This window comes from Chiloscyllium plagiosum, unplaced genomic scaffold (assembly GCF_037043375.1).
Source record: "Chiloscyllium plagiosum isolate Xiang-an unplaced genomic scaffold, Cpla_swu_hap1 HiC_scaffold_3, whole genome shotgun sequence".
Lineage (NCBI taxonomy): Eukaryota > Metazoa > Chordata > Chondrichthyes > Orectolobiformes > Hemiscylliidae > Chiloscyllium > Chiloscyllium plagiosum.
Genome location: NW_028270141.1, coordinates 253,124 through 274,597, shown reverse-complemented (window position 1 = coordinate 274,597; position 21,474 = coordinate 253,124). Strand labels below are relative to the sequence as shown.

General features: G+C 40.1%; 1 protein-coding gene across 1 annotated transcript in view; it reads right to left on the bottom strand.

Moving 5' to 3' along the window:
* Positions 1-21,474, bottom strand: part of LOC122540281 (trifunctional enzyme subunit alpha, mitochondrial) — a 132,650-nt gene that overhangs the window by 32,156 nt on the left and 79,020 nt on the right. The window contains exons 9-15 of the mRNA XM_043675762.2: positions 21,254-21,372; positions 21,100-21,156; positions 19,590-19,699; positions 12,872-13,006; positions 12,365-12,536; positions 9,693-9,779; positions 6,913-7,053 (exon numbers count right to left, since the gene is read on the bottom strand). Coding sequence (XP_043531697.2) covers positions 6,913-7,053; positions 9,693-9,779; positions 12,365-12,536; positions 12,872-13,006; positions 19,590-19,699; positions 21,100-21,156; positions 21,254-21,372 — 821 coding nt within the window. The remainder of the gene's footprint in view (positions 1-6,912; positions 7,054-9,692; positions 9,780-12,364; positions 12,537-12,871; positions 13,007-19,589; positions 19,700-21,099; positions 21,157-21,253; positions 21,373-21,474) is intronic.

The following is a 21,474-nucleotide window of genomic DNA, read 5'->3' as shown; positions in this document are numbered from 1 at the left end:
CAATGGGTCGGCCGGGGCAGTCAGGTTTGTGGATTTTGGGCAGGAGATAGAAACGGGCGGTGCGGGGTTGTGGGACTATGAGGTTGGAGGCGGTGGATGGGAGATCCCCTGAGGTGATGAGGTAATGGATGGTCTGGGAGATGATGATTTGGTGGTGGAAGGTGGGGTCATGTTCAAGGGGGCAGTAGGATGTGGTGTCCGCGAGCTGGCGTTTAAGCCTCAGCAATGTAAAGATCGGTGCGCCAAACTACCACTGCACCTCCCTTGTCTGCTGGTTTGATAGTGAGGTTGGGGTTGGAGCGGCAGGAGTGGAGGGCTGCACGTTGCGAGGGTGAGAGGTTGGAGTGGATGAGAGGGGTGGACAGGTTGAGGCGGTCAATGTCCTAGACAGCATGAACTCACTAAAGGGAAATCATGCTTCATAAATTGTCTGGAATTTTTTGAGAATCTGACCAGTTGAGTGGACAAGGGTGAATCAATAGATGTTGTGTATCTGGACTTTCAAAAAAACTTTGACATATTTCCACATGAGAGAATAGTAAGCAAATTTAAACCTCATGGTATGGAAGGCAATGTATTGACATGGATAGAGAAATGGTTGGCAGACAGGAAGCAGAGATTTGGAATAAATGGGCCCTTTACAGAGTTGCAGGCCGTGACAAGAGGTGTACCACAGGTTCAGTGCTGGGACTCCAGCTGTTCACAATATACATTAACGATTTGGATGGAACAAATGAATGCCAGATCTCCAGTTTTGCACAGAACACTAAGCTGGGTTGCAGTGTGTGCTGTGAGGAGATGCTAAGAGGCCGCAGGGTGACTTGGACAGACTGGCTGAGTGGGCAAATACAATATAATGTAGATAAATGTGAGATTATTCACTTTGGTCATGAAAATAGGAAGGCAAATTATCAGAATGGAAGCAGTTTAGGAAAAGTTGAGGTACAACGAGACCTTGATGTCATGGTGAAACAGTTGCTGAAGGTTGACATACTAATTTTAAGCCCATTCCACCTACGCTCTTCCATGTACGTCCATATGCCTGTCCAATGACAACAAACGCACTTAAACTTGGCGAATCTACTACCGTTGCAGGCAACGCATTCCATATCCTTATTACTCTCCGAGTAAAGAAACTACCTCTGACATCTGTCTTATACCTATCTCCCCTCACTTTAAAGTCGTGTCCCCTTGTGTTTGCCGTCCCCATACTTGGAAAAAGGCTCTCCCTGTCCACCCTATCTGACCCTCTGATTATCTTATAGGTCTGTATTAAGTCAACTCTCAACCTTCTTCTCTCTAACGAAAACAGCCTCAAGGCCCTCAGCCTTTCCTCGTAAGACATGCCTTCCATATCAGACAACATCCTAGTAAATCCCCTCTGCACCCTTTCCAAAGCTTCCACATCCTTCTTATAATGCGGTGACCAGAACTGTTTTCAATACTCCAAGTGGCAAGTGTGGCCATACCAGAGCTTTGTACAGCTGCAGCATAACCTCCTGATTCCAGAACTCAATCCCTCTATTAATAAAGGCCAAAACACAGTATGCCTTCTTAACAACCCTGTCAATCTGGGTGGCAACGTTCAGGGATCGGTGGACATGGACACCGAGATCTCTCTGCTCATCTACACTACCAAGAATCTTACCATTAGCCCAGTACTTTGCATTCCGATTACTACATCCAAAGTGTATCACCTCACACTTGTCCACATTAAACTCCATTTGCCACCTCTCAGCCCAGCTGTGCAACCTATGTCTTTCTTCAACCTACTACATCCTGCATCACTATCCACAACTCCACCGATCTTAGTGTCGTCCGCAAATTTACTAACCCACCCGAAGCCCTCATCCAGGTTATTTATAAAAATGACGAACAGCAGTGGACCCAACACCGACCCTTACGGTACGCCGCTAGTAACTGGACACCAACTGAACATGTTCCATCAACTACAAACCTCTATTTTCTTTCAGCAAGCCAATTACTGATCCAAACTGCTATGCCTCCCACAATCCCATTCCTCCACATTTTGTATAATAGCCTACTGTGGGGAACCTTTTCGAACGCCTTGCTGATGACAAGATTTAAAGTAGACTAACACACTAAATCGCACTACAGGTTAGTAATTAACAGAAATTACTCTTCATTAGGAATCTGCAGCACTCTACAATTATTTTGCCAATCCAATCCAAAGCACTACTCAAAACATATCAAAGTAATCAGCCCCATAGCACATGTCAAAAGTTATGCCGACTAACACTATAAATGTACATGACAGAAAACTGTTCAGCATTGCAAGACTAAGACATAACAATGCTCCACTATTTTGCAAATCTATAAAGGTGTAATTAAAGAGTGAATAACAATGCAAATACAAATTGCGATCAGACATTTGACTGAAAATCCTTCACTCCGAGACTCAGTTGCTATCATATCAGATTTACATCAAGTCCAATGCAAAATTTCTTTCGCCCTGCAGCAAGGATTGTATAAATGGAAACCGAGATTGAAGTTTTACATACAGTCATATAGTACGGAAACTGACCCTTTGGTCCAACTCATCCATGTCGACCAGGTTTCTCAAACTAAACTAGACTCTTTGGCCCACATCCCTCTTAACCTTTCCTATTCATGTACCTGTCCAAATGTCTTTTTAACATTGAATTGTATCTACATAAGGGGAGGCAATGGCTGAGTGGTATTATCACTGGACTGTTAATCCAGAGACTCAAGTAATGTTCTGGAAACCTGGATTCGTATCCCGCCATGGCAGATGCTGTAATTTGAACTCAGTAAAATCTGGAATTAAGAGTCTAATGATGACCATGAATTCATTGTCGATTGTTGGAAAAAACACATCTGGTTCACCTATGCCCTTTAGGGAAGGAATCTGCCATCCTTACCTGGTCTGGCCTACATGTGACTCCAGACCCACAACAACGTGGTTAATTATTAACTACCCTCTGGGCAATTAGGTATGAGCAATAAGTGCGAGCTTGGCCAGCGATGCCCTTATCCCGTGACTGAATTTTAAAAAACACTTCCTCTGGCAGCTTATTCTGTATGTACATCATCCTCTGCATGAAACATTTGCTCCTCTAGGTTCCTTTTAAATCTTTCACCTCTCATCTTAAATCTATGTCCACTAGTTTTGAACTCCCCTACCCTAGGGAAGAGACCTTTGCTATTCACCTTATCCATGCCTCTCATGATTTTAAAAACCTTGAGAAGGTGACCACTCAACTCCTATACTCCAGGGAAAAGAAGTCTCAGACTACCCTGCCCCTCATTATTACTCAAAGCCTCCAAGCCCAATAACATCCTTAAATGTTTTCTGTTCAATTTTCAATTGAATAATATCATTCCTGTAGCAGGGCAATTAGAATTATATGCAATACTCTATAAGTGGTCTCAATCTCCTGTGCAGCCACAACACGATGTCCCAACTGCGATATTTAATGCTTTGATCAATGAAGGCAAGCATGCAAAATGCCTTCTTCACCACCTTATCTAGCTCTGACACCACTTTCAAGGAATTATGTACCTGAACCCCATGGTCTCTCTGTTCAACAATGTTCCCCACAGCCCAGTGGCAAAAGATGGTGCCTGAAGAGTGGTGACTTCAGTCCTGTTTGGTCCAGTGTAGATGGCAGCTGGGCAGAGGAAGAGGAAATGTGGCGTATGCTTCACTGATGAGCTGGGTCAGGATTGATGGACTGTCTTTAAGCTATATATTTTTTTAAAATTCTTAACCTATTTTAAATGGCCCCTGACCTTGGCAACAGTGGAAAAGCTGTAAATATGTCTATGTTGAAACTTTATTGCTGGAACAGCACAGCAGGTCAGGCAGCATCCAGGGAACAGGAAATTCGACGTTTCGGGCACAAGCCCTTCTTCAGGAATCCTGATTCCTGAAGAAGGGCTTATGCCCGAAACGTCGATTCTCCTGTTCCTTTGATGCTGCCTGACCTGCTGCGCTTTTCCAGCAACACATTTTTAAGCTCTGATCTCCAGCATCTCCAGCATCAGATTCGCTGTTTCGGGCACAGGCCATTCCTGAAGAAGGGCCTGTGCCCGAAACGTCGAATCTCCTGTTCCCTGGATGCTGCCTGACCTGCTGTGCTGTTCCAGCAATAAAGTTTCAACTTTGATCTCCAGCATCTGCAGACCTCACTTTCTCCCCGTAAATATGTCTATCTCAAGCTTATAATTAAATAAAAATCACACAACACCAGGTTATAGTCCAACAGGTTTAACTGGAAGCACACTAGCTTTCGGAGCGACGCTCCTTCATCAGGTGACTGTCAGGTGAAGGAGCGTCGCTCCAAAAGCTAGTGTGCTTCCAATTAAACCTGTTGGACTATAACCTGGTGTTGTGTGATTTTTAACTTTGTACACCCCAGCCCAACATCGGCATCTCCGAATTATAATTAACTACTGATCCAGTATCCGCTGCTGTTTGTGGGAGAGTGTTTATGTGTATAGAAGTGCTTAAAAATGTATTGCTGGAAAAGCACAGCAGGTCAGGCAGCATCAAAGGAACAGGAGAATCGACGTTTCGGGCACAAGCCCTTCTTCAGGAATCCTGATTCCTGAAGAAGGGCTTATGCCCGAAACGTCGATTCTCCTGTTCCTTTGATGCTGCCTGACCTGCTGCGCTTTTCCAGCAACACATTTTTAAGCTCTGATCTCCAGCATCTGCAGTCCTCACTTTCTCCCTGTATAGAAGTGCTTCCTACCATCTCCTGAACAATCTGGCCGTAATTCTCAGACTACGCCCCCTGGTTCTAGAATCCTCAACTAGCAGAAATAGTTCATGTTTATCTACCCTGTCTTTTCCTGTTAAAATCTTGAAGACTTTGATTAGACTACCTTTTAGCTTTCTAAACTTCAGAGAAGACAGGCCTAATTTGTAAACTTTCTTCTCAGAACTCAATCATTGAAGTCCAGGTATCTTTCTTGTAAATCTATAGAACATAGAACATAGAAGAATACAGCGCAGTACAGGCCCTTCGGCCCTCGATGTTGCACCGATCCAAGCCCACCTAACCTACACTAGCCCACTATCCTCCATATGCCTATCCAATGCCCGCTTAAATGCCCATAATGAGGGAGAGTCCACCACTGCTACTGGCAGGGCATTCCATGAACTCACGACTCGCTGAATAAAGAACCTACCCCTAACATCTGTCCTATACCTACCACCCCTTAATTTAAAGCTATGCCCCCTTGTAATAGCTGACTCCATACGTGGAAAAAGATTCTCACTGTCGACCCTATCTAAACCCCTAATCATCTTATACACCTCTATGAAGTCACCCCTAAACCTTCTTTTCTCCAATGAAAACAACCCCAAGTGCCTCAGCCTTTCCTCATACGATCTTTCTACCATACCAGGCAACATCCTGGTAAACCTCCTCTGCACCCGTTCCAGTGCCTCCACATCCTTCCTATAGTATGGCGACCAAAACTGCACACAATACTCCAGATGCGGCCGCACCAGAGTCTTATACAACTGCAACATGACCTCAGTACTCCGGAACTCAATTCCTCTACCAATAAAAGCCAGTACGCCATATGCCTTCTTCACCGCACTATTTACCTGGGTGGCAACTTTCAAACATTTGTGTACATGGACACCAAGATCCCTCTGCTCATCCACACTACCAAGTATCCGACCGTTAGCCCAGTACCCCATCTTTTTATTACTCTTACCAAAGTGAATCACCTCACACTTAGCTACATTGAACTCCATTTACCACCTTTCTGCCCAGTTCTGCAGCTTATCTATATCCCGCTGTAACCTGCCACATCCTTCCTCACTGTCTACAACTCCTCCGACTTTCGTATCATCCGCAAACTTGCTCACCCAACCTTCTAACCCCTCCTCCAGGTCATTTATAAAAATGACAAACAGCAATGGTCCCAAAACAGATCCTTGCGGAACACCGCTAGTGACGGCACTCCAAGATGAACCTTTGCCATCAACTACTACCCTCTGTCTTCTTCCAGCCAGCCAACTCCTAATCCAAACCTCCAACTCACCCTCAATGCCATACCTCCGTATTTTTTGCAGTAATCTACCATGGGGAACCTTATCAAACGCCTTACTAAAATCCACATACACCACATCTACTGCTTTCCCCCCGTCCACCTCCTTAGTCACCTTCTCAAAGAATTCAATAAGGTTTGTGAGGCACGACCTGCCCTTCACAAAACCATGCTGACTATCCTTGATCACATTATTCCTATCCAGATGTTCATAAATCCTATCCCTTACAATTGTCTCTAAGATTTTGCCCACAACAGAAGTGAGACTCACCGGCCTATAGTTACTAGGGTTATCCCTACTCCCCTTCTTGAACATGGTCTTAGTATGCATGGTATAAGTATTGCATGGTATAAGTAAAGAACGATTTACAGAAAAGAAATGGAACTTTATCCATGGATTCAGAGTAGAATAAACATTTTTCCTAACCTAATGTTATAAAGCCAGCTTCTTTCCCTCACCACCTATCAACAAGTCGCTCATTAACTTTGTCCAGTATCTGTAAAGTTAAAACAGCAGATGCTCAACTATCATAACATGGTTGCTAAATATTTAAAAGGCGATACACATGTTAAAAATGAAGTGATGACAGAAACTATGATATTAGATGGAAGTGCAAGTGTAGTGGAAGAAGAAAATTTACAAAATGGATTTGATATTCTATAAAATCCCAGTATCATAACTTTAAAAAAGAGCCTTTTTAGCTAATTTGTGGTTAAATAACAATTACACCTTGACGGATTTAGCCACATATGAATAATTTTATCTTTACATAGTTGACAATAAGCTATTGCTTAAAGGCACAGAAATCGATTTTGAAAATGTAGCTCAAGTGAAATATAACAGTGTTAGAAGTAAATTACCTTGACTACAATTATGACTTTTCCCTGCTTAAGGCCAAGTGCTACAGCAGCTGCAGTTGTATCCTTGGAGGTTTTATCTGTGGTGATAATTTCCAGTAACTGCATCCTGTCTACAGGTGAGAAATAGTGCATTCCAATTACCTAGAAACCAAATGATAATGGAAACATACTCATTAGTTCTTAGAAATAAGATCAAAAACCACATTAATCCCCAAATATGATAGAGATTCCATCAGCTAATTTTTTTCAGGTTTATAAATATCATCGAGTTGTTGTCAATCTATTTCCAATATTCTGAAATATGGGGACACAAACTTGATCATTACAGGGCAGTTCACTTAATGGCCATGATGTAGAAATGTTGGAAGGTGTTGTGCTTGATAATAATAATGAATAATCTGAACATATTGGCATCATTGAGAGTAGTCAGCATGGTTTCATGAGTAATTCCTCAAAATTCTACAGAAATTCTTTAGCGGGGTAACTAATGTCCTGGGTGACCCCAGAATGGGAGGTTTACTAGAACTTGAACCCATCACATGTGTTTGATTAGGTTGCAAACTAATTCTCAAGCCATTCAAGAAATATGTAAATTATGCCATGGACATTGAAATTCCAAGTTGTCTAACATACAGAACTTTATTATTAATTGCTCAATGTTGGAATCACAACTTTTCACTTCATACATTAACCATCTAGATGAAGGAACTGAGGGCATTCTGGCTATGTCTGCAGACAATACAAAAATAGGTAGAGGGACAGGTAGCATTAAGGAGACAGCAGAAGGACTTGGACAGGTTAGGAAAGTGGCCAAAGAAGTGGTAGATGGAATACAATGTGTGAAGGTGTGAAGTCATGCACCTTGGTAGGAAGAATAGAGGCATGTGCTATTTTCTAAATGTGGAGAAAATTCACAAGTCTGAAGTGCAAAGACACTTGGGAGTTCTGGTCCAGGATTCTCTCAAGGTAAACTTGCAGGTTGAGTCAGTAGTTAGAAAGGGCAAATGCAATTACGGCATTTATTTTGAGAGAACTGGAATACAAAAACAGGGATGTACTTCTGAGGTTCCATAAGGTTCTAGTCAGGCCACATTCAGAGCATTGTGCACAGTTTAAGGTCCCATATCTCAGGAAGGATTTACTGGCTCTGGACCGCATTCAGAGGAGGTTCACAGAGAACATCCCAGGAAGGAAAAGCTTAACGCATGAGGAATGTTTGAGGACTCTGAGTCTATACTTGATGGAGCTTAGAAAGATGAAGGATCTAATTGAAACTTACAGAATACTGAATGGCCTGGACAGAGAATGCTGGGAAGATGTTCCCAATGGTAGGACAGACAAGGGCTTGAGGGCACAGCCTTACAGTCAAGGGAAGATCTTTTAGAATGGAAGGAAGGAGAAATCTCTTCAGCCAGATAGTGGTAAATCCATGGAATTCACTGCCACAGAAGGCTGTGGAGGCCATGTCACTGGAGTATATTTAAGACTGAGATAGATAGGTTCTTGATTGTCAACGGGATCGAGGGTTACGGGAAGAAGGTGGAAGAATGCAATGTGAAACTTATCAACCATAACTGAATGGTGCAGCAAACTTGATGGACTGAATGGCCTAATTTGTGCTCCTATGTCTTATGGTTTAATTAATAAAACCATGATGACTCATTCCTATGATACAAGTGCTGTTCATCATGTTCATATTTACTATCCAACAGAATTCTTTCAATAAAAAGGAGGCTGATAAACTAAACTGTTACTATGAAATTAGGCAACAAGAAAGAAAGGCTACAGATACTAATTTAAGTGCTTCAGATTTAGTATAGATGGCTAGAGTAATTTCTTCACAGGGTTGAAGCTGTGGAATTCATTTCTAGGGCTATTGGTTGAGACGGTGTCAACATTCTAAACAAGACTGGACTTTTGAAAAAAAGAAAAAGCGGTTGAATAGATATGGGAGTAGACAAGGCAAATAAACTATTTGCAGGAATAGCAAATGCCAACATGAACAAGTCAGGGCAGAACCAATTGTCACAATGTTTAGCTTGTTCTTCAATTTCTGTTCAAAGGTGAGATCATTTGCTGGACCAAGAAAACAGTTATGATTTTTACAATAGGTAAGGAAAGGAGGCAGGCCCAGGGTCTATTTTGGTGGAATGGGCATAAAATACCCAAGCAGTTGAATTAATATGATCCACATACTATCCACATCTAGCCAACTGAGCAAACTCGTTCTGAGCTTTTATCTAGGCAACAGTAAATTCTACTTACATTAAGAAAAACCATTAGCAGATTGGAAATTGGGAAGTATATAGGCTTCTAAACTCCAAGGAGAGATAATTACTCAGTTACTTAAGTGAATTTGAAGGTATTGGATTATAAATCAGGACAAGTTACTCTGATCATACAGATCCATTGTGAAGCAGTTCTGGTGAAGGATATGCACTAAGTCATTATCTCAAAATAGATACTACTGCAATATAATTCAGCATGTTTTCCGATGCAATTTATTATTTCCTTTGCCCAATTTTAACTTTCTAAAACAAAGTCTTTAAAAATCTGAAACAATTGCACAAGAAATATTCACTGGTATTCTAAATATATTTAATGGATTAACTTATTACAAAGCTCATTTCAAAGATTGCCAAATTTCAATTTCTCTCAATAAGGAACCATAATTTGCAAATGTTGGCTTATACTTTGCATTTTCTTGCTGTCTTGAACTTTTAGTGCTTAAGTATTTCATAAAACATTAGTGACCAAACATTCAAGTATTCACAACATACCTTCTCTGGTCTTTTACTGACAGTAGCAATTTCAGAAATTGGAAGAGCTGATGTATTACTAGCAAATATACAATGAGGAGCTACCACCTGTCAGAAAAATATAATGCAGGACTTCAATTAAAAAAAAAACAAAATAAGGTGTAAGTAATCAATAAATCCTGTATTTAAAAATCTATATGATCTACAATCAAATTCATCTGAACATGATTAAGTGTTTATAGATAAACACGTTAAGAGTTCTCGCCAACTTCACAGAGCAGGTTAATGTTTCACAAATGAGGAAGAAAAATCGGAGAAGGCAACATAAAACGGACTCTTATTTATTTACAAAAATCTACTTCTCAATCTGAAGTGCGATTAAGTTAAATTACTTAGAACTGATTATCATATAACAAAATAACAGGAACTTAAATTGCCAGGTGGAAAGCTGCTACAAGGCAGCAATACATTTTCTACTTTTTGGTTTGGGGACACCATCTGCCGGCAGGTTTTATTGATTAGAGCATTCAAGTCAAATTAAGTGGATGGCAAAATTGCCTCAGCAATGTTGCTGGATAATAGATTTTTGATGTGGACACTTTTGACTGCTCAACCAGTACTAAGACAGCTGTGGAACTGGTTTCTTAATAGCAAGACATGCTGTGCAATTTCATACCAGGTTTTTGTCGAGCATGTTATGGACAATTATATCAAAGGAGGTTGCCCGAAGCCCAACTTTCATCTTATTTACAGCCAAGTGTAAGGTGCTCTGTTCCAGAAGTAATTTGATTGGTAATGCTATTCAACTTTTAAGCAAATACATTTTATTCTTACACCCAGTGAAAATGCAAACAAAAAAGAAAAGCTAATTGGATAAACTTTAATTTTATGGAATAACAGATTATTTAATGACTCAACAACTGTTCCAGTACAGTAACATCCTATAAAGACACTTCGGCAAATGCAAACTCAGTAAAACAAATTGTCTCAAATGTGAGGTTTCTCCAGTCCAGTAGAAAACAACACCAAGAGAAAATTCTAGCACAGACAGAATACTCAAGCATTTTCCCTCTGGCAGACAGATGTGTAGCAGCTTCCACAACCAACTGCAAGTTAAACTAAAACCATCTTTCTGTGGGAGCCTGACTCAACCCACTCATGCTGCTTCTATTGTTTTAACTTTAAAAAAGAAACCAAGGGTTTCACAAGCTGTTTATGTAAAAGGCTTAGGAGAGACAACTGTGCGTCTCTGTCTTAAAACCTCTCTTCAAACAAAAAACAAAATACACCTCTTAAAGCAGTATCACACCCAGGCCCTCCCCATTAAAGAAAAATATTTACAAAGGGCTTTTCTTTCTTTTTCTCATGCCATTGCCTCTAATTGAACCCACTGCATTTTCAATTCAATTTTAGCAATTTCCAATGCTTTTGACTGCATTCCTGGAAAATGTAACTGATGCTCTTATCCCCTTATCGTTCGGGGAAAAGGGTATCACTAGCTCGACCAGTATATATTGCCCATCCCTAATTGCCCAGAGGGCAGTTAAGAATCAACTACATTGCTGTGGGTCTGGAGTTACATTTAGGCCAGTCCAGGTAAGGATAACAGTTTCCTTCCCTCAAGGACATTTGTGAACCAGATGGGCTTTGCCAATAATCAACAATAAGTTCATGGTCATCATTAGACTCAATTTCAGATTTGTTTTCCCCTTCAACTCAAATTCGGCCATCTGTCATGGTAGATTTAAATATTATCTGGCTCCCTTGACTAACAGTCCAGCAATAATATTGCTAGGCCATTCTCCCTCCCAAAACCAACTGAATACAACATACCACTTTTGAGTCCAATAATCCTCAACCCAACCTGGAATTAAAGATTTTGATTCTATCAACAGCCCCCAATTTGTTATAGACCAGACCAAACCCCCTTCAAATAAATGAAGGAGGTAGCCTAGATCCACCTTCTTTCTTACTTAAAGGCAAATATAGCTACCGTGTTCCAGATGTAATTTGAATAGTCATGCTACTTGGTTTTAAACGAAATACATTTTATTTTTACACCCAGTTAAAATACAAACAAAAAAGAAAGAAGAATTGGTCTAACTTTAACTCTATTGAAGAACTTAGAAGAATAATAGATTATTTAACCACTAAGCAGCAACTGTTCCAATATGTAATATTGCATAAACACACCTTTGATAAAAGTAAAATCAGTAAAATAAATGTTCTTATGTGCTCTATCCTCCAGTCTAGGAGAAAAGAACACCAAGATAAAATTCTGGCAGGGAAAGAGAATTCAAACTTTTTGCCATGTGTAGCAGCTTCCACAACAAACTTCAAAACCCTAACAACTAAAACTCTGGTTCTGTGGGAGCCTGATTCTACCCACTCATGTTGCTTCTATAGTTCTACCTAAAAACAAAAATCAGGGCCTCACAAACTGTTTACTTTATCGTCTTGGAAAGCACAACTTGTCATCTTTGTCTCAAAACCTCGCTTCAAAAGAAATGACAAAACACATCTTTTAAAGCTATAGTATTGTCACAGATGAAATTTAAACATCAGGCTAATAGGTCAAAGTTCAAAATGTCAGAATCCAAATCTAGAAAAGTCTTGTTCAATTTCAATTCATAATTACCCTGTGAAATACATAAGATGCAATATAGTTTGATTTTTTTTTAAAGAGTACTTACAGCTTCAATTTCCTTCAGTACAGTATGCTTGATTTTCATATCTTCAAAAACTGCTTCAATTACTATGTCGGCTTTCTCAAATCCTTTGTAGTCTAACTGACCAATCAAGTTTGATAACAGTCTATCGCGCTCAAATGATGTTAAATTCTTTCTCTTTACTTTATCATTCAATCTGTTAGGATTCCACAAGGACATGATTAGAGCAAAACTATAACCCAAAGTAAATAATGATATAACTCATGTTACATTAAGCACTGGAGAACTGCTGCAGTTCTGCACCAAAAAAGCTAAAAATATGCTGTGATTCTACAATTCAATATGACAGGGTTATAGAAAAACAAAAAAAATGTTCCTGTAGAAACATTCCTATTTTTTGAACTGATCATTCAAATCAGCATGACAAATAAAACTATTAGTACATGCAATAGCAAGATTTACATCATCTGAATTCAAAGATATTTACCAAAACCATGAATTAGAGGGTATCATAATCAATAGATTACATACCCTTTATAGATTTGTTGTTGACCTCTATCAAGGCCTTCCATTGTTGTATCTTTTAAGACAGTTAAAATACCTTTGTCTATTGTGACTTGTGCTATACCAGCACCCATTAGACCAGCACCCAAAATGGCAACTGTCCTGAAGAAAACAAAAAATTGCAATAGGTCAATTAATCCATTAACAAGTTAATGAAATTGTAAACAAAAACAGATCTGGTATTTCTTTAGCTTCTCGGCATCAAAACAAATGGAATAGAGTGAATCTGCAGTACTCATTAAAAGCTTCCAGTGTAGGTACTGGCATCAAATTTTCAATTACTGTGAAACCTCTCTGCCAGTAGTAATTGTACAAATATAAACTGGCATTCTCTTAGTTTTTAATTATTGATGGAATTTTTTTAATTAACAATTTTTTTGCTTTTTTTGTTTGTCCTTTCTGCCCCTCCCCTTCTTGGAACTTTTTTTTCTCTTCTCTAGTTGGCTTCCTGCACATGAATTGACATGGAATTAAATATACTTAACTGACACTTGTTCAGATTCTTCATGGTTCCAATTTGATTGTTGAAGAAAACATACTTCTGTTTGCTTTATTGATGAAATTTCAATATTCCCAACAGAAGACATTGAAACATGAGTTTGCTCCGACAGGAAACGGTTTTAAACACAAAGTCCAGAAGCTCTGAGCCTCTGAATAAATGAATCAATAAGCATAAATAATACTGAACGGCTGTTTGTTTGTTGTAAAATCTGGATCTTTGTTTATATCCAAAAGACACTTTCGAGATCAAAGATGGTAGCTAAATTCCACTGGATCATTTTGCACAAGAAATAAAATTGATCTTTCCTCATCATGAACTATGGAGTTGTCACATTATAGATTTTTGTTATTATAAACTAATCTGATTCAGTCCCAAGAATCCAGAACAAATACTGGCGACTGTGAATTACTTGAGTATATAGCTGCAAGTTTCAAAATTATTTTGAGAGATATGCCAAAACTTGTAAAGACTATTGAAATATCAGCTTACAAACAGACTATGGAGATGTGTGAATTCCACCTGCAGAGAACAGCAGAAAGCAAGAAAAACTTGAGACTCAGGATAATGGACTGTTTGTTTTGTGGCGCTTTGCAGGACTCAGAAGGTGGGTTTGAAAACCACCGGTACAGCTGAATATTTTGACTTTGGGAGCACAATGAGAAGAGGTATGAGGAAATCAAACACTATTCTGCTGAAACAAAGTGAGGTAGTGTGGAATAAAAAAAAAACTTTCTCCCTTATAAAATCTGCTGTTCTTTTGTTCACTGGTTAAGAGTGTATTAACAATTCAACTAGAGGCCAACACAGTTGCTGGGTCTGACTTCAAGTACTGTATTAATCTCTTTGATTCAGCAGTGTTTTTCTTCCAAACATTCTTTGGTGTCTTGTTTGTGCTGGTTTTATTCTTGGTGTATGTAACTTGCTCTCTTCAACCCTAAAAGAACCTTCAGTAATAATTTGGAATAAGCTAGCCCTTTAAATAAAAGCTTGACTGCTCATCTGCTTTAACTCAAATCATTGCTAATTAAAAAGGGGTCGACACAAGCTCTTAAACTGTAGTTCATGGACAGATCTAGTGGTCATGACACTTCTGGTCTGAATTAAAAATGAATAATCCATAATTATGTTTTAGAGGAGCCGGTGTTGGACTGGGATGTACAAAGTTAAAAATCACACAACGTGAAGTTATAGTTCAACAGGTGTATTTGGAAGCACTAGTTTTCTAAGCACTGTTTCTTCATCAGGTGGTTGTGAAGCAGGACCATAAGACACAGAATTTGTAGTAAAAGAGTTGGGCTTTGGGACAGGCAACAATGCAAGGTGGCCGAGCAGAGACCGATAGCCAGGTTCGGTGCCCATGAGGGTGGTCACAACCAGGACCTGGGGCTCATGTCACACTACAGATGACCCCACTACACTATACACCCTCTCTCACACTCACACAAACCCTCTCTCGTATGCACACAGATACACCCCCCTGCATTCACACTAACTTATACCTCATCTCACACACACACACACACTCACTTTTAGATTAGATTAGATTACTTACAGTGTGGAAACAGGCCCTTCGGCCCAACAAGTCCACACCGACCCGCCGAAGCGCAACCCACCCATTCCCCTACATTTACCCCTTTTACTTAACACTATGGGCAATTTAGCATGGCCAATTCACCTGACCTGCACATCTTTGGACTGAGGGAGGAAATCGGAGCACCCGGAGGAAACCCACACCGACACGGGGAGAATGTGCAAACTCCACACAGTCAGTCGCCTGAGTCGGGAATTGAACCCGGGTCTCTGGCGCTGTGAGGCAGCAGTGCTAACCACTGTGCTACCGTGCTGCCCAAGCATGCGCACATGTAATACACACTCTCTCACATGCACTCACGTGCACGCACACACAGTCTCTCTCTCTCCTGCATACGCGCACACAAATTTATGGAGTTAATTTGTATTTGCTGAATTTTATTTGCAGATATGTTCTATTTTGCTCAAAAAATGCAGAACCTGCAGGCAGTCAATGTAGGCATGTAATATTTTGTAAATTCCACTTTGGAAATAGAACCAATGTGACTCAAGATTGGGATACTAACAGACTCTAACCTCATATCTTTAAGGCATTGTGTGAGCTGAGGTGTCACCTTTTGTTTTAAAACCTTAAGTTATCATGAGAATGTGATTTGAACGTAGTTCTGGAATTTACATATTAAAGAACCAAAACCAGCAAATCCATTCTAGAAGATGACAGACTTAACCAGGGTTTGTTCAATATATCATTTCAGTTGCAAGGTTTGTAGCTCAGGTTGAGATTTAGGGTGTAGGTTTGCTCGCTCAGCTGTAGGTTTGATATCCAGACATTTCGTTACCTGGCTAGGTAACATCATCAGTGGCGACCTCCAAGTGAAGTGAAGCTGTTGTCTCCTGCTTTCTATTTATATCTTTCTCCGGGATGGGGTTCCTGGGGTTTGTGGTGATGTCATTTCCTGTTCGTTTTCTGAGGGGTTGATAGATGGCATCTAGATCTGTGTGTTTGTTTATGGCGTTGTGGTTGGAGTGCCAGGCCTCGAGGGATTCTCTGGCATGCCTTTGCTTAGCCTGTCCCAGGATAGATGTGTTGTCCCAGTCAAAGTGGTGGCTTTTTTCATCCGTGTGTAGGGCTACGAGGGAGAGAGGGTCGTGTCTTTTTGTGGCTAGCTGGTGTCCGTGTATCCTGGTGGCTAACTTTCTTCCTGTTTGTCCTAATGTAGTGTTTGTGGCAGTCCTTGCACGGAATTTTGTAGATGACGTTGGTTTTGTCCATGGGATGTACTGGGTCTTTTAAGTTTGTTAGTTTTTGTTTGAGAGTGTTGGTGGGTTTGTGCGCTACTAGGATTCAGAGGGGTCTTCGTAGTCTGGCTGTCATTTCTGAAACTTCTTTGATGTAGGGTTTCTGGCTGTGTTTGGTCTGCTTGTCGTGGTTTGTTCTTGAGGAATCTGCGCACTGTATTTTTTGAGTATCCGTTCTTCTTGAATGCATTGTATAGGTGGTTCTCCTCTGTTTTCCGAAATTCGTCAGTGCTGCAGTGTGTGGTGGCTCGTTGGAATAGTGTTCTGATACAGCTTCGGTTGTGTGTTGGGATGGTTGCTGGTGTAGTTAAGTATTTGGTCAGTGTTTGTTGGTTTTCTGTATACGCAAGTTTGTAGTTCTCCGTTGTCCTTTCTTTCGACTGTGACGTCCAGGAATGCGAGTTTGTTGTCGGTTTCTTCCTCCTTGGTGAACTTTATGCCTGTGAGGGTGTTGTTGATGATGTTAAATGTCTCTTCTATCTTATTTCGTTTTGTGATGACAAATGTGTCATCTACATAGCGGACCCAGATTTTTGGTTTGATGGTTGGGAGGGCCGTTTGTTCTAGTCTTTGCATTACTGCTTCTGCTATAAATCCTGAATGCAGAGATCCCATGGGTGTGCCGTTGGTTTGTTTGTAGACTATGTTGTTGAAAGCGAAGTGGGTGGTGAGGCACAGGTCCACTAGCTTCATGATGTTTTTGTTGGTAATGTGACTGATGGTGGTTGGTGTGTGTGATGGTCTCTTCTAAAAGTGTGGTAAGTGTTTCCTTTGCCAGGTCGATGCTGATGGAGGTGAACAGTGCTGCTACATCGAATGAGATCATTGCTTCGTCTTCCTCTATTTTGGTGTTTTTGATGATTTTTAGGAGTCTGCGTCTTACAGTTCTGCTTCACAACCACCTGAAGAAGTGGCGCTTCGAAAGCTAGTGCTTCCAAATAAACTAGCTGGAATATAACCTGGTGTTGTGATTTTTAACTTAATCCATGATTAGTCACAGTCACTTACTGTTAATTGTTGAGATATATTAAGTAAACAGTTAATTTTTAAAAAGTGCATAATGCAAGAAGTTCAAAAACAAATGTTTTACATCCAAAAGAAGGTCTAAGAAAGGTGACTTAACAAAGAAATTGGACATTTCAGTGTATAAAATCAGACAGAGCGCAACTATGGAAATAGCATCTAGACTTGAGTAACATATAACATTCAGTTAAATTTAGCTCCAATTGCTTAAGGGGCTCATCCTTCATTTTCCCTCATTTTTGATACCAATGTATCAACTCTGAGTAAGCAAACAAACTATGGTAGTTTGCACAAGTCATAGGAACATATGCAATAAGAAATAAACTATTCAGCCCTCATGCCTGTTTTCCTATTCAATAAGGTAGTGTCTCAGCTGTTTGTGTTTCAAATTCCATATTCCCAGTAATCTTTGATTCGCCTGCTAACGAAAAAAAACTATTTACTATTGCCTTATCAATATTCAAAGAAAATTGTGAAACTAGGGTCTAAGGCAGAGAATTCCAAAGTCTCACAAACCTCAAAAGAAAACAAAATTCTCCTCACCTATGACCTAAAAGAACAACCACTAATTTTTAAAACACTGGCCCCCAGTTCAAGACACCAATTCCATGATCTTTTGCAAGTTTCTGCTCTTAAGTCGCTCCTCACTCTTCTAAACTACAATGGAAACAAGCCCAGCTTCTCAAACCACTAGCCTTCTTGATTACATCCAAGAACTGCAAGCTAATCTTTAGTGACTCATACATTAAAACATCTAAATCCCACTACACCTACAAATTTCACAATCATTCTCAAATTAGGTAGTACTCTTCCTTCATTTGTCCTGTCAAAGCAAGTAACTTTATATTTCCTACATTATGCTCAATCTGGCAGATTGTTATCTAATCACTCAACCCATTTATATCCTTCTGCGAATTTAGCTGCCATGCCTTTGATAACCCCATCTAAACTTTCTAACGATTTCAGTTAAGAACTAAGTCCCACATGAATAGTTTGGATTCCACATATCAAATCCTGCCAATCGGGCAATTTATGCTTTCCACCTGGCCTCTTGAGCCTGATCCACCATTCAATAAAATCATGGCAGATCTTCTCATAGACTCAACTCCACTTACCCACCCGCTCACCATAACCCTGAATTCCTTTCTGTTCAAAAATCTACTTCCTAGTTCTAGTTTCACCTGCCAGTGGAAACAACCTCTCTGCTTCTCTCTTACCTCTTCCCTTCATATTGTATATATTTCTGTAAGATAACCCTCACTTTCTTCTAAATTCTAATGAGCATTGTACCAATCTAGTCAGTCAATCTCTCATAAGCCAAACCCCTCAACTCTGGAATCAATATAGTGAACTTCGTCTGCATCCCCTCCAAAGCCAGTCCATCCTTTCTTAAGTAAAGAGACCAAAACTGCATGCAGTACTGCAGGTGCAGCCTCATCAATATCTTGTACAGCTGCAGCACTTTAAACTCCATCCCTCTAGCAATGAAAATCAATATTCCATTTGCCTTAATTACCTGCTGCACCTGCAAACCAACTTTTTGCGATTCTTGCACAAGCACTACCAGGTCCTCTACACAGTAGCATGCTGCAATTTTCCCAGCATTTAACAATAGCCTATGTTTCTGTTATTCCAACCAAAATGGATGACCTCGCAGTTACCAATATCATACTCCATCTGCCAGATCTTTGCCCACTCACTCAGCCTATACGATAAGGCATAACTACAAATTATGGGGTGAAAGATTTAAGACAGATGTCAGAGGTAGGTTCTTTACGCAGAGAGTGGTAAGGGTGTGGAATGCCCTACCTGCTAATGTAGTCAACTCAGCCACATTAGGGAGATTTAAACAATCTTTAGATAAGCACATGGATGATTTTGGGATAGTGTAGGGGGACGAGCTGAGAATAGTACACAGCTTTGCGCAACATCGAGGGCCGAAGGGCCTGTTCTGCGCTGTATTGTTCTATGTTCTATGTTCAACCCATCTATACCTCTCCACAGACTTTGCGTCCTCTACACACTTTGTCATTTACTCATCTTCTTGTCATCTGCGAACTTTGACACACTACACTTGGTCCCCAAACTCCAAACCATCTATGTAAATTGCGAACAGTTGTAGGCCCAACACTGATCCCGGAGGCATACCACTGATTCCCTTTATCTACAGGACCCGTTTCTCCTTCAAATGAAGCCCATGATCTCATTTTCTGATTATCTAAACCATTAGCATCTACCCTCCAATGCAAAAATTGCCCAGGTATGAAAGTTCTTGAAAAGATTAGAAGAATAGAACACTAGATATCCATGTAATTTAAGAAATATACATACTCCGTTTCCTTCTGCGGTTTTCCAAATTTGTTCTTCTTGCATGCCACTTGACCATGATAAAGGCCAATTAGTGCTTTTGATTCATTTGTCATCGCCAGTTCTCCAAATTTCTAGACAAAATATGAAGCACATTCCCAGGGTCCCAATAAATAAAAATACTAACAGCAATATCAAGAATTTCTGTTGCAGGTTATTAACAACTTCAACAATACGTATGATAACCTCTCACACGATAATCATACCACGTCAGTCTGGCCTTCTCAAACTTGCCCCTTGCCTGAGGCATGGTGCCCCTCAGGTTCTCACCACCGCTGGAGTATGGCGACATTACCATCTATGTGATAAAGGCCTATTTTATTCCACTAATTACCTGCAACTATAGGCATCAGGTTTCTATAATACTGCAACTAAGGTAGTCACAATGTGTCGAAAAGAGATGTTCCAGATAAACTGTCTCTTGTTACAAGGTATAGTTCACTTGTAGCACATTTGCTGCAGTCACTGATTTATTGCAAGGTGTTAAATCTATGAAACAAAATAACTCATGAATTTGTATTAAGTCATATTCATTATAAAATACCCATTCCGGAAACAGATGCAACATTTGACACATTGCTATATTGCAAAATACTGAGTAAGAATGGAGGAATTATATGAGAACCTTCGCAAAGCCTGACTGACAGAAGTTGCAGATACAAGTTTTGGTCAGGGACAGACATATTGACATTGAGTATCCTAGCACTGGGTTTATAAATCTCCTTCAATTTTCATTACATTTCTACAGCACATTTGCAGTGTGAATTTTAGGGTTGTTAAGAAGGAATACTGTGAGTGAGCTTTTATTGGTAGATGGATTGAGTTTCGGAACCATGAAGTCATGCTGCAGCTGTACAAAACTCTGGTATGGCCACATTTGGAATATTGTGTACAGTTCTGGACACTGCATTATAAGGAGGATGTGGAAGCTTTGGAAAGGGTTCAGAGGAGATTTACTAGGATGTTGCCTGGTATGGAGGGAAAGTCTTATGAGGAAAGGATGAGGGCCTGGAGGCTGTTTTCATAAGAGAGATGATGATTGAGAGGTGACTTAATTGAGACACAAGATAATCAGAGGGTTAAATGGGTTGGACAGTGAGAGCCTTTTTCTTGGATAGCAATGGCTAGCACAAGGGGACATAGCTTTAAATTGAGGGGTGATAGATATAGGACAGACGTCAGAGGTAGTTTCTTGACTCAGTAGTAGGGGCATGGAATGCAAAGCCTGAAACAGTAATAGACTCACCAACTTTAAGGGCATTTAAATGGTCATTGGATAGACATATGGATGGAAGTGGAATAGTGTAGGATACATTAGGTTGGTGCAACATCGAGGGCCGAAGGGCCTGTGCTGCACTGTAATGTTCCATGTTCTATGAACCACAGTGATCTTCTTGGCATAACTTGGTTCTAATCACTCAATAACTTTTCCTGAATCCCATGATTTTATATGTGCAATACATTTTTACCTTACCTGTGATTCAACTAGATAACCGGCATTCGATCCCTGCTCTAATCCAGTTTTCACAACCTTAAATAAAGTGATATGTTAAATGACTGATTTGAATTTCATAATCATTTACTTGTCCAAGCTTAACAAATCTCAAGAATTATTGTCCTAAACCTACCTCAATGATCTTCAGTGGGGCAGGATAAAGTCCTTTGGATTGTGCCATCACCTTTTTTCTTACCATTTTATAAATTTGCTCCCTGATTATAGGGAACTTAAATGCCCATGACTGCACCGCTGCAACAAATAAAATAAAGCTTAGAAAAGAAATTCTTTTTACGACTCAGGATACAAACCTTCATGATAGTCTGCAATTTGTATTGACATAGTAATTTTAAA